We start from the raw sequence: 12828 nt of genomic DNA, 5'->3' as shown, positions 1-12828 counted from the left end.
GCACGTGCAGCCATCATTATAAGAAGCAAGCTCATCCCAGAGAGCTTTCAGGCGAGTAAAATAGGCGGAGATAGAAGAAGAACCTTGAGAAATTGTAGCAAGTTCCCGGTTGAGTTGGAAGATGCGTGGAGCATTACTCTGAGAGAAGCGTTCGCGAAGATCATCCCATACAGCTTGGACAGAGGTGGAAAAAAGCACAGATTCTTGAAGGTCAGGTTCCAAGGAATGCAGAAGCCAAGAGAGAATCATGTCATTGCAACGACGCCAAGCCGCGTGAGCATCAGGGTCGTCGGAGGAAGAAGGTTCTTGGATATCGTCAGTGATGAAACCAAGTTTATTCTTGGCACTCAAGGAAAGCTGCATGCCACGGGCCCAGGATGTGTAGTTATCACCATTCAACTTCTTGGATACAAGGACAAGATTCGGGTGGTCGGAATGATGAAGGGAAAAAACACCATCGGAAGAAGAAGAGTCAGCCATGGGAACGGCAGAGAAAGCTGCCGAAAAAAAAATTAGGGCTAGGGTTATAAACCTGCTCTGTATACCATGTAGAAAAAGGTATGTAGGCTAAAAATTATATTTGTTATTGATACATGAATGTGGAAAAATGGAAGAGAATGCAAATGGAAGAGAATGCTTATGGAAGAGAATGCAAATGGAAGAGAATACTTAATTTTTTCTCATTGTGTTTCTCTACAAGATTACAAGGATATATATACATGATACAAGTGTGTAGGTAGGACAAGGTAGCCGTCCTAGTGTGTAGGTAGGACGGCTGTAGAGGACAAGGTAGCCGTCCTAGTGTGTAGGTAGGACAAGGTAGGACGGCTGTAGGACGGCTAGTGTGTAGGTAGGACAAGGTAGGACGGCTGTAGGACGGCTTATTCTTCCAATAATAATATTATATACAATTACACAAGGACTCCAACCATATTCCTTATTTGTCTAACAGTTGCAACATCTGCAACTTGGTTGTGAACGATAGCTCCCCCTTTGCCAACAGTAATGTAGTCCGCGGATTTACCAACATAAATGGACAACAAGATATGTTAGCCAAACTTTTCATACGATGGTTGTTATTTTTGGGTAGCTAGCTAGTCAAAATCATTAAGGGAAAACGTAATTTATTCTACTTTTTATAGTCAAAATAGTTTGTAAGATTAACATAACTTCTCACTTTTGTCTTAATAATGAGAATTAGTAGAAGTAATTTTTGACTTTGTCCGATAAGGAGTTATATAAATCATAAAAACCATTTTAACTAAAAAACTTTTTTTTTTCTTTTTTAACTCAATTACTTTATCATATGAACATGAAAAGTCGAAGTTAAAAATAGATTTAGAAATCCCGAAGAACACTCTTCAAAAACCGCAACTTCATTTTAAGCGAAGGCAAATAAATTCAAAATGGAATTCTTCAAACTATACAAAGTAGAAACAAGAGCTACATGTGAACACTGCAAGAAAAAAGGGAAATAGCCACAGAGCCAGGTGATTGTTTCTGGGGTAGCTATTCCTGCAAGCGTGACAAACAGCATGTCATAATTTTTTACTTTTTGGTGCGATTTTTTAACTTTTTGTCACGTATTTAGCAATCACTAGGCTAGCAACAGCCAAGCTTGTTCCGTGGTTGTTGCCTCATTTTCTTCTTGTGCGAAAGTGAAAACCTGTGTAAATCACAAGGACGATTGGTTGTGGAAATGAGTTCTTGAAGCCAATCTGAGGTTGTACATATAAACCTTACCTCTCAAAAAACAAAGACAATAAAAAGGAATACACGAAAAAAAAGATGGGACATAAACCTTACCCTTCTAGAAACACAAAACGAGAATGAAATAAAGAAAACAGGAGGGGGGACGTGAAACCTAACCCCTCTAAAACCAAAGCTAAAGGTCTAAACCTGCAAAACAAGTCAAACAACCCCTTAAAGTTAGAAGAAAAAAAAAGAAAGTGAGACAAACCTGGATGCCAACATGTACATTAATTTGAGAAGCGGTAACCAGGCAAGCCAACATAGTTTGAAAACAGAGCAGTCTGATGTTATGAGGTGTCCCCTTGGTTTAGGATTTTAGCTTCTTGGCATTCTCTTGCTTTGATTAGATCGTAAAGAAATTGAGGTTACACTTCCTTATAAGCACATACAAAATTCGTTAAATATCTAACATGAGATTCACACTCCATACATTCTCAACACCCTCCCTCTCCTAAGACAAAAGAGATGTAACCTGTGTATCATGCATATAGTAGCACCACAATTCAATACTAAACCAATGGACAAATGGCACCACAGAGTCAAAGCATATATAACTATTACTGAATGTTGTAGAGCACGTTCACTATAGCATGCTTTCGGTACAAGTCCACACGATAGCATGCTTTCATTTATGAGTTTATAGATAGGTTGAAATACATAGTGACAATAACAAGTAATCGACAGACGATTTAATTTCGAACTGTTGCCACTCAAACTATGCTAATTAAGTTGATCACATAATCATACGTAGAACTGAAGGTTTGATCAGTCAAATCATGTAGATTTCTGGTTTGGAACCCAGACAACATGATCACTGGGAAGGAAATGGCAGACCGGAACAGTTCCCGGCTTGACTTTGAGGACTTGGAAGGACAAATGTTTAGGGTTCCAATCTGATGTGTCTGTGTGGCAGACTGCTACTGCTTTAACATTCACCCCATCAGCACCTTTAAGGGGCACCACATAAGCTCTGGTTGTTTTTGTTGCATGGCAGTAAAAAACAGCATAGGGATAGTTCTGCTTGTGACACACGACGGACTTATCCGCCGCCAACTTCTTCGCTCCAGAAGCTATTGTGTACTTCTGCAAAGTGGCTCCTATCCCGGCTTCTGTCGAAATTGCTCGAACATTTTCTCCTCCAAGCTTGGAAGTGCTGAAGTCAATCATGGACTCCAAAGAGGTAGCACAATATTTCTCCTCTCCTCTAATGGCTGGATTCTCGCACTCTTGAATCGTACCCTTGATTATATCCGCTTCCACAGAACCCGATTTCACTGAAAATTGGTTGAAGATTTCTGGCAGCCTGTTCGACGAAAATGGGATGGATTCCGCAGTTTCGCGCGGCACGAAGGTTTGCGTGTTTGAATTCGTGGTGAAGTGCAATTTCATTGTTGTTCCAGGACGCATGTCTTTCTCCAAGAAGAAAATAGCGACGTTTGGGTCTTGATGGAGTTGGGTTTCCGTGGCTGCATACTTGTATACAAAAGGGTTTGGTCCTGGTGTTACTCCAACATGCACAGGCTTTCCCTTGTGCCCTGTGTTTACGGACACTCCTCCTTTGCCAACACCAACGTTGGTTCCCTTCCCGGCGTTCACCCCAACACCGCCTTTGCCTCCTACGGTCACGTTAGTGCCACCGCCTGGCTTTCCTTTTCCGGCTTCCACGTGCACTCCGCCCTTCCCGACGTTTACATTGGTGCCTCCAGGCTTTCCCTTTCCAGCGTCCACATGCACTCCAGTACCCTTCCCAACATCGACATGGGTGCCTCCGGGCTTTCCTTTTCCAGCATCAACGTTGACACCACCCTTTCCTACTACAACAGAGGTGCTCTTATCTTCTGTGAAATCTGCAAATTAGCAAACATAAATAGAGAGCAAGTGAGAAGAGGTAGAACATCAAAATTATTAAGCTAAAATTTGTGAGAATATTTGGATCATATATAGAAAATATGGGGATTCGCTGTTAAGATCATATATCTAAAACTAAAAGTGCAGTCAAGTTTGTCGGCACATATTCATAATTGTGAAGTCAAATTATATTTTCTAACAACATAAGATCATATAGCTAAGTGCCATTAAGTTTATCGGCAGATATGCACAATTGGGAAGTCAAATTATTGAAGGTATCAAGAACGCATCAACCACTTGGTTTTAGAAATTTCAATTAATTACACAAGAGAAAAGTTTATAAAAAGTTGACCGATTGTTTTGAAATTGACTTATTATATTTTGGCTTTTTTTTACACATGTGAGAAAATAAGTACATGTATACCAAGACCACAATCCAATGATCAATGAGAACATTTAAGCTATTCCATCCCTTCATCTTTTATAATACTAAATTGTTGCTATTACAATGGATTATATCACTTTTAGAGAATATTTAGATGCATTTCTTACATGTATACGATGGTTAAACTCGTTAGTGAGAATGTCAGTAATGGTATTAATTTTGTATGTCTAAATAGAATTATTGTCTAAGGAATACACAACATCTGAGCTTCTCTGAGACTCTAATACTAACCTGCAGGCTGGAGAAGTTCACTGATAGCTTTTGGCATTTTTGAGTTTGGCAAGACAGAGTTCCAGTAAAGTTGAGGTGGTAGAGCAGCATGGCATGCCACCAGTGTGAGCTGCAAATTAACAATATTTGAACCCTCATCAGCACGGAAGCAAACGCAAATCAACTGAAATCAAAAAGTAATATATCAAAATTAGAAAGCTTACAGTTAGAAAAGCAAGGATGTGAGGGAGACAGAACCCCATTGAGACTGAAAATATTGGAACAGAAAGCTAATGGATGAAGAAAGAAAGTAACTCAGAGCTAGTGAATGTGGTAACAAGAGCAAATAGATTCCCCATTTATAGAGGAAAATGTACCATGTACTGAAAGTTGATGGGTCCATTAGTAACACTCCACCGGCATTGTCGACTACTCAATTACTTCAACTGCCCCAGGCTCACTCACTTAATTTCATTGATATCTATTAGGACGTGCAGGCCATGTAGGGACTCAAGACAATGCAGGTGCATGAGAGTGAACAAGAAACAATATGAGTTGGTTTTTTATCGCAAGATGTCTCGACACATCTAATTAAGATGGTTTTAATTTAATCGAAAATCAATTAATGTAGTTTTTAAACGTAGGTGTTTGAATTCAGTGTAGTCTCTAGATATGGATGATATTGATCTATAGCATTTTTACTTAATGACTACATTGATAAATTTTTAATTTTAATGATCATCTTGATTTGATGTGTATCATTTGTGACAAAAATTGTTATAAGATAGGATGTGCATTTGAGTGTGTGAATGCGTGCAAACTCTGAAAACAAAGAGGTGTATAGCTTGGACTGGTCATTGGTTTGTACTTTAAGGGGGCGTTTGTTTGCCCTCATTAAAGTGTACTGGACTGGACTGGACTAAGAATTAGTCGAGTCCCATGTTTGCTCCTGACAGGGACTAGGTTTAATGAGACTAAGTTTCACTCGCCTAGACTAAATCTGGGACTAGTTAGTCTTAACGTAACCCCTTGAAAACCATGGGACTAGCTAAGATTGTCCCCTTTCTCCCCCTCGCCTTGCTCCTCGACCACTCACCCTTGAAAACCATGGGATGCTTTTCACAACCAATTTTCATATAAAATACCAAATTGAAGATGGGAGAGAGGGGATTACAATTCTACATGAATCGAGGCCAAAAGGTGGTCGGAAGTGGCTGGAAAATGGCTTGGAAGTCTCGGCTGGTTTGGGTTTTTTTCAAATCCATGACAAATCAAGCATGCAAAGCTCGAATATGGGACCAAAGATGAGGAAGAGTTTGTTAGTGGTGGAAACCTCGTCTAACCTGATGAGGTTTAGTTAGAAAACCCGTCGAGAAATCTGCAACTCATCGAAAAAAATGAGGCAAGAGGTGAAGTGCAGAGGCAGTGAAAAGGCAGGAGGGAGAGGTGAAGTGTAGACTGTAGAGGCAGGAGGCGAAGAAGATGAAGTGAAAAGGCAAAGGATTTACAATAAAAAAAAAATTAAAAAAAAAAAGAAGGAACAAAAATGGGAGAAATGGGGAATGGGGAATAGGGAGGGAGAAACGGAGAAAAAAAAAATGAATGAACAGATAAGAGAGGGTTCTAGAAAAATAGGGAAAAAGATAAAGTAATAACAAAATATTAATTGATATATTAAATTAAAAATAAAATATTATTAAATATTATTAAATAATATAATATTATAATCCTCTTTTTTAGTCTGACACTGCACCAAATGCTTCACTAAGTCAATCCAGCTTAGTCTAGTCTAAGTCAGTCCAGTTTAGTCCCTGAAGCTAGTTTAGTCCGAAACAGTCCGGTGCAACAAACGTACCCTAAGTTAATTCAATGAGACAGTTGATAAAATTTTAAGGTCCCTCTAACTCTATTAGGTGGTATTATAGGATCAGTTTACGTAAAAGTGTTAAGCTTTTTAATTAGAGCATATTAAAAATTTTAATAAAAATTTTACTTTTAAAATAAAACAATTTAAGTGATTTTTTAGACAAAAAAAATTTTGAACTTTCTTGCCATTTAAAAACGTTTATTGGGAGCTGAAAACGCTTTAGATTATTTTTAAACCACTTTCATATAGGTTTACAATCTATTAATATTGAATTACCGTGTTTTATTTGTTAATACTTAAAATTAATGCAAACTTATCGAGTACTCTTTAGAAAATGTGTAGTATATATATTGTTACCACCGCACACAAAAATTATGTCGTAAGTGGTCATTTACCACAGTAGTGAAAATGTGTTGAGCTCTTGTATAACGGCGTGGGTTCAAACATCGTTGGTGGCTAATCTAACAAAATCTATCGTTTGACAAAAAAAATAAACATTGTATCTTTTCTTAAGGAATGGGGCAATCTTTACTACTTGCAACTTTAATCGTTTCAAACTAAACATTAATGTAGTGACTAGTCAATTGAGTCCTTCCCGATACATCGAGCTTCTTATTTTCAACGAAAACAAGTACTTTATATAATTACATTATTACTAACTTATTATGAAACTTAATATATCATTTTTTTTTATGTAAATAATATTATTTGTTAAACAAGTATTCTATAAAAGTCATCTTGCATATGATTACATATAAGACCACTTACGGATTCAATACTATATATGCGTAGTCATCGTGATTTTGCTTATCAATTAAGATCCATTAATTTTTTTTCCAACTATCGACCTTTCCAATTGAGCGATGATCAGTCATCCTACATTTTGAAAATGCCATTTATACCCCTATGCTATTTGTGCACCAAAACGGACTAACCCTAATGAACAATGAATGAAAATAAAATCTTGAAAGTGAAAATAACTTAAAATAATTTTTTTATTTATTATGTATCATTCCTTGTATTTTTCTTCTACATGCATTATATCAGTTTTCCTTCACTTCTTCACCCTTGTTTCTTTTCATATATATTTTTCTCATATTGCAAGTACTAGAGGGGAAAACTAAAAAAAAAAGCGAAACGATCACTACTACAATATAGGCTATCATCGGCGGACCAAAAACCGACAAGAAACCCGGATTTCTGTCGGAAATTTGGCAAAAATCCGACATAAAACACTGCAATGTCGGATTGGAATAGCGACGCCATTGCTACCGTCACTAAAGGGCTTCAGCGTCGCTTTATTCGCTTAATCCGCCACTACGCAGCGTCGGTTTAAAGCGACGCTGATGTTAACGTCGGTTTAAAGCGACGCTAGTCAACAATTAACTAAATAAAATATGCAAACTAGTGACGGTTTAAAGCGACGTTAGAGAACAATTAAATAAATAAAATATGCAAACTAGTGACGATTTAAAGCGACACCACCTTTGATAATAATAATTTAAAAAAAAGTCGAAATTTGTTTCTGTATTCGTTCTCAAATAATTATAACTCAAAAAAATTATATAATCGAAATAATAAATTTCAATTTTAGGCCAAAACAAACAATAATAAAAATAATTCAAAAGAAAAATAGTGCCATAATATACAAATGTTTTACATCTAACATTCCATATAATTTACAAAAATTCATCCTCCATGCTTTCCTGTGCTTGCCTTTGTCGAAGACCACATATTTTGTAGCTCCATAGTGCCATATATAATACTAGCAACTCCATGCTGCCATGCTTGCCATCAGATCAGTGCTCCAATACTTTACTACTTCAACATTAAGGCTCTAATCTCTATAGATTAAACTCAGGTTTTATACCTTTAAAAAATTATGGATCTGCGATTTCCAGTGTCCTTACTCTTCAGATCCAACATGCATAAATACAAAAAAAACAATTAAAAACCAAGAAACAAAAATAAATTTTCAATTTAAGCATAAAACTATTTAGAATACAAAATAGAAACTAAAATTAATAATCATAATAATTTAAAAATGAACCACCTTCAAGCTCTTCCTCCTCGAATTGGAGTTCTTCAGAATGTTGATCTTCAAACTGGTGATCCAAAGCAAACGGGGAAGGAGTTGAGGAAAAAATGAAAAGGAGGAAGAAGGGGACGCACAGATGAAATGGGGAAGGAGAAGAAGAAAGTCTGAAATTGGGGGAGAAATGAAAGCACGGTTGAAATGGGAAAGAGAGGGGTTTAAATATGGGTACTTAGTTTGCGTCCGTTAAAACCGACGCAAACGTCTGACACTTTTTTTGAAATTCACATAGCGTCGCTTTAATGAAACTCGCGTCGCTTTAATGAAACTAGCGTCGCTTTAAACCGACACAAACTTCTGACACTTTTTGAAATTCACATAGCGTCGCTTTAATGAAACTAGCGTCGCTTTTAACCGACGCCAACTTTTGAAATTCACATAGCGTCGCTTTAATGACACTAGCGTCGGTTAAAACCGACACTAAGTCTCTCCATCCATTCAAACAAGCGGGAAATTTCCCGCCTAATATTTCAAATACTATAATTTTATATATATTAATTTTATAACCCTAAAAAATACTATAATAATTATATATATTAATGTAACAATTTTATACCCCTAAAAACTATAATAATTATATATATATATATATATATATTAAATTAAATTTTAAAAATTGGTGACCGTTGGATCAGTTTCAATATACATACCATTCAATTTCTTTAAGTGTTATACATACAAAATAAATAAATTTAAATCTACTTAATAAATATATATATACACACACACCATTGAACTTGATGGGATACAAATTCTATGGAACTTTTCGATGGTTATAAAACGAAAAACTAATTTAAATCAATATGTCGCTTAAAAGCGACACTGGGTTTCAAAATATTTAAAAAAACTAATTTAAAGCGACATTGGATTTCAAAATATTTAAAAAAATAATTTAGTGTCGGTTATAAGCGACACTCATATAAGGGTAGGTTTTTGGGTGTGCAAAGCACCATTTTTGCACAAGTCAAACCACCTGGTTTTTTCTTCTAAAAAAGAAAACATATATTCCGTATAATACCTCCTGGTCCCAAAATAAGATCTCTTCAATTAATTGGAAGGATACTTCTGAGAATTTGTATTACACAAGAGCAAAAAAATAATAAAAGTTGAGGGCCATATTTGTGCGCTATACAGCACACACACTCCACACTCTGTCCATCAATTGATAGTGAAATTAGTTTGACGGTTGAGATCGTTGAAATTAGTTTCGGAGAATTCATATCCCATCAAAACAATAGATTGACTAACACTTAGAGTTTATTTATACTTTCATTAAGTATAACATAAGATTTTGTGGTATCCACTTGTGTAAATATTTTAATTTGAAGATCAAATTCATTCATTCTATTCATAAAGGGTCAATGAGTGTAGCTGTAAAAAATCATCAAAATCGGAGTTAAAATAACCGTTAAATCGTGATTTTTCGTTTATAACCGTCGAAAAGCTTTGTCCCGTTACTTGATCTCTGAATGTTTGTTTTTTGTGATTTTTTGCTGATGTGATCTCGAAGCATATGCAAACAAGTTTGACGGTTGGGATCGTTGAAATTAGTTTCGGAGAATTCGTATCCCATCAAAACAATAGATTGACTAACACTTAGAGTTTATTTATACTTTCATTAAGTATAACATAAGATTTTGTGGTATCCACTTGTGTAAATATTTTAAATTGAAGATCGAATTCATTCATTCTATTCATATAGGGTCAAGGAATGTAGCTGTAAAAAATCATCAAAATCGGAGTTAAAATAACCGTTAAATCGTGATTTTTCGTTTATAACCGTCGAAAAGCTTTGTCTCGTTACTTGATCTCTGAATGTTTGTTTTTTGTGATTTTTTGCTGATGTGATCTTGAAGCATATGCAAACAAGTTTGACGGTTGGGATCGTTGAAATTAGTTTCGGAGAATTCGTATCCCATCAAAACAATAGATTGACTAATACTTAGAGTTTATTTATACTTTCATTAAGTATAACATAAGATTTTTGTGGTATCTACTTGTGTAAATATTTTAATTTGAAGATCGAATTCATTCATTGTATTCATATAGGGTCAAGGAGTGTAGCTGTAAAAAATCATCAAAATCGGAGTTAAAATAACCGTTAAATCGTGATTTTTCGTTTATAACCGTCGAAAAGCTTTGTCCCGTTACTTGATATCTGAATGTTTGTTTTTTGTGATTTTTTGCTGACGTGATCTCGAAGCATATGCAAACAAGTTTGACGGTTGGGATCGTTGAAATTAGTTTCGGAGAATTCGTATCCCATCAAAACAATAGATTGACTAACACTTAGAGTTTATTTATATTTTCATTAAGTATAACATAAGATTTTGTGGTATCCACTTGTGTAAATATTTTAAATTGAAGATCGAATTCATTCATTCTATTCATATAGGGTCAAGGAATGTAGCTGTAAAAAATCATCAAAATCGGAGTTAAAATAACCGTTAAATCGTGATTTTTCTTTTATAACCGTCGAAAAGCTTTGTCCCGTTACTTGATCTTTGAATGTTTGTTTTTTGTGATTTTTTGCTGATGTGATCTCGAAGCATATGCAAACAAGTTTGACGGTTGGGATCGTTGAAAATAGTTTCGGAGAATTCGTATCCCATCAAAACAATAGATTGACTAACACTTAGAGTTTATTTATACTTTCATTAAGTATAACATAAGATTTTGTGGTATCCACTTGTGTAAATATTTTAATTTGAAGATCGAATCCATTCATTGTATTCATATAGGGTCAGGAGTGTAGCTGTAAAAAATCATCAAAATCGGAGTTAAAATAACCGTTAAATCGTGATTTTTCGTTTATAACTGTCGAAATTAGTTTCATAGAATTCGTATCCAATCAAGTTCAATGGTGTGTGTGTATATATATATATATATTAAGTAGATTTAAATTTATTTATTTTGTATGTATAACACTTAAGAAATTGAATCGTATGTATATTTAAGCCAATCCAATGATCACCAATTTTTTAAAATTTAATTTAATATATATATAATTATTATAGTTTTTAGGGATATAAAATTTAATTTAATATATATATATATAATTTAATATATATATATATATATACACACTTTATGTCGCTTAAAAGCGACACTAGTATTTAAAAATTATTAAAATAATGTTTACGTCGGTTTAAAAGCGACACTAGTATTTAAAAATTATTAAAATATATGTTTACGTCAGTTTAAAAGCGACATAAACATTTAATAACGCTTATAAGCGACAGTAAATCCGACGTCATGTTCAGTTAGTGTCGCAACTGCCTAATCCGCTACTATATTAGATTAAAGCGACACCACCCTCCGACACTATAGCCCCCTTTTGTAGTAGTGGATTATCAAAAGAAACTTTAGTCATGTTATTGACTGTTGTGGTTCACTATAGCAAATTTGTAAATACTTATTCCATATTGCAAAAAAAATCATTCCCAAACAAATCCTCAGTGTGATAGAGTGTGGTTCACTTTTGCAAACTTGTAGACCTCCCTTGTAACTCCGCAACCTGGAGTTCCACATGAAGAACCAGGTTAACTATACATATACAAATCTGATCATATATGTGTTGTACTAGGATAGCACCAAACCACGCGGAACCAAATCAAGCTAACCCACAGAAAATATATCAAATGAAATGCAAGAACAATATAGAAAATAACACCAAGATTTTAACGAGGTTCCTCCACAGTCAGTGTAACTGGAGTACATCCTCGGAGCAGTAGGAGCTCACCCAATAATCCACTATCAACCAAATGGAAGTTTACAAAGTGTCGGCAATCTCACAACCCAAAAGCCCAATACACCCAATAGCTCTCACACACCAAAGAAACAAATAGAGAAAGAAATATAATGAATAGTTTCTTCTCTATACATATAACTCAAAGTTATTACAACAACAACTACTCAGGTGGATGATTACTAACCAATTGAAGCAGCAACTTCTTCTTCTTTTTGGGCTCTCAGCAACTCTCTAATTTTGCTCCCAAAACTGAAATGAGCTCCCTCACTTTTCTCTACTCTCGGTGCTCTCACAAAAGGAATGCTTAAAAAACAAATGGTGCCCTTCCTTCTTTTTCTCTTCTCTCGGCTGCACCCTTCATTCCCTTTTAAAAACAACCAAATACAAATAAAATAATAAGGCTACTTGCTAGCCTTTTCCTTTTCTCCTCAAAACAAGGAAAGCAACAATGATTTTGTCCACCTTATTATTTTATTAGCCGAAAGTGGATGTGAGTTGGCCACTTGGCCACATAATCCAACAATCTCCACCTTGGCCAAGTTCCGAAAACGCCATGACAAGCCAAAATGCTCCAAAAACTCCTACTGCTCAACGCCTTCTTTATATAGGCAAAATGTGAGCCAAGTTCAAGCAATGAACAAACTTGGCTACACCAACAACCTTAGTCAACATATCAGCGGGGTTGTCTTTAGTTGGAATCTTTTGGAGAATGATTTCCCCTTCACCAACAACTTCACGAACAAAGTGATAACGCACATCTATGTGCTTGGTCCTCGCATGATGAACCTGATACTTAGCCAAATAAATGGCACTCTGACTATCACAATGTACCTCCACTTGCTTCTGATCAACCCCCAAAT

The 12828-nt window shown here is 35.5% G+C and overlaps 1 protein-coding gene across 1 annotated transcript; it reads right to left on the bottom strand.

Moving 5' to 3' along the window:
* Positions 1 to 2291: 2291 nt before the first annotated feature.
* LOC137729190 (BURP domain protein RD22-like) lies at positions 2292 to 4601 on the bottom strand. The gene is made up of 3 exons (XM_068468048.1): positions 4480 to 4601; positions 4277 to 4385; positions 2292 to 3599 (listed from the first exon to the last, which is right to left on the bottom strand). Exons 1-3 carry the CDS (start codon positions 4516 to 4518, stop codon positions 2527 to 2529), a joined length of 1221 nt encoding a protein of 406 aa, XP_068324149.1. The 5' UTR covers positions 4519 to 4601; the 3' UTR covers positions 2292 to 2526.
* Between the last annotated feature and the right edge of the window lie 8227 nt (positions 4602 to 12828).

The sequence above is a fragment of the Pyrus communis genome, chromosome 1 (genome assembly GCF_963583255.1).
Source record: "Pyrus communis chromosome 1, drPyrComm1.1, whole genome shotgun sequence".
NCBI classification, from domain to species: domain Eukaryota; kingdom Viridiplantae; phylum Streptophyta; class Magnoliopsida; order Rosales; family Rosaceae; genus Pyrus; species Pyrus communis.
The sequence above is the reverse complement of the archived record's forward strand: the minus strand, read 5'-3'. Positions and strand labels throughout refer to the sequence as shown.

Coding starts and splice junctions, on each gene's coding strand:
- LOC137729190 (XM_068468048.1), bottom strand. CDS start 4,518: ATGGGGTTCTGTCTCCCTCACATCCTTGCTTTTCTAACT. Junction 4,386..4,479: donor ACATCCTTGCTTTTCTAACT/GTAAGCTTTCTA, acceptor GTTAATTTGCAG/CTCACACTGGTGGCATGCCA. Junction 3,600..4,276: donor TGAACTTCTCCAGCCTGCAG/GTTAGTATTAGA, acceptor GCTAATTTGCAG/ATTTCACAGAAGATAAGAGC.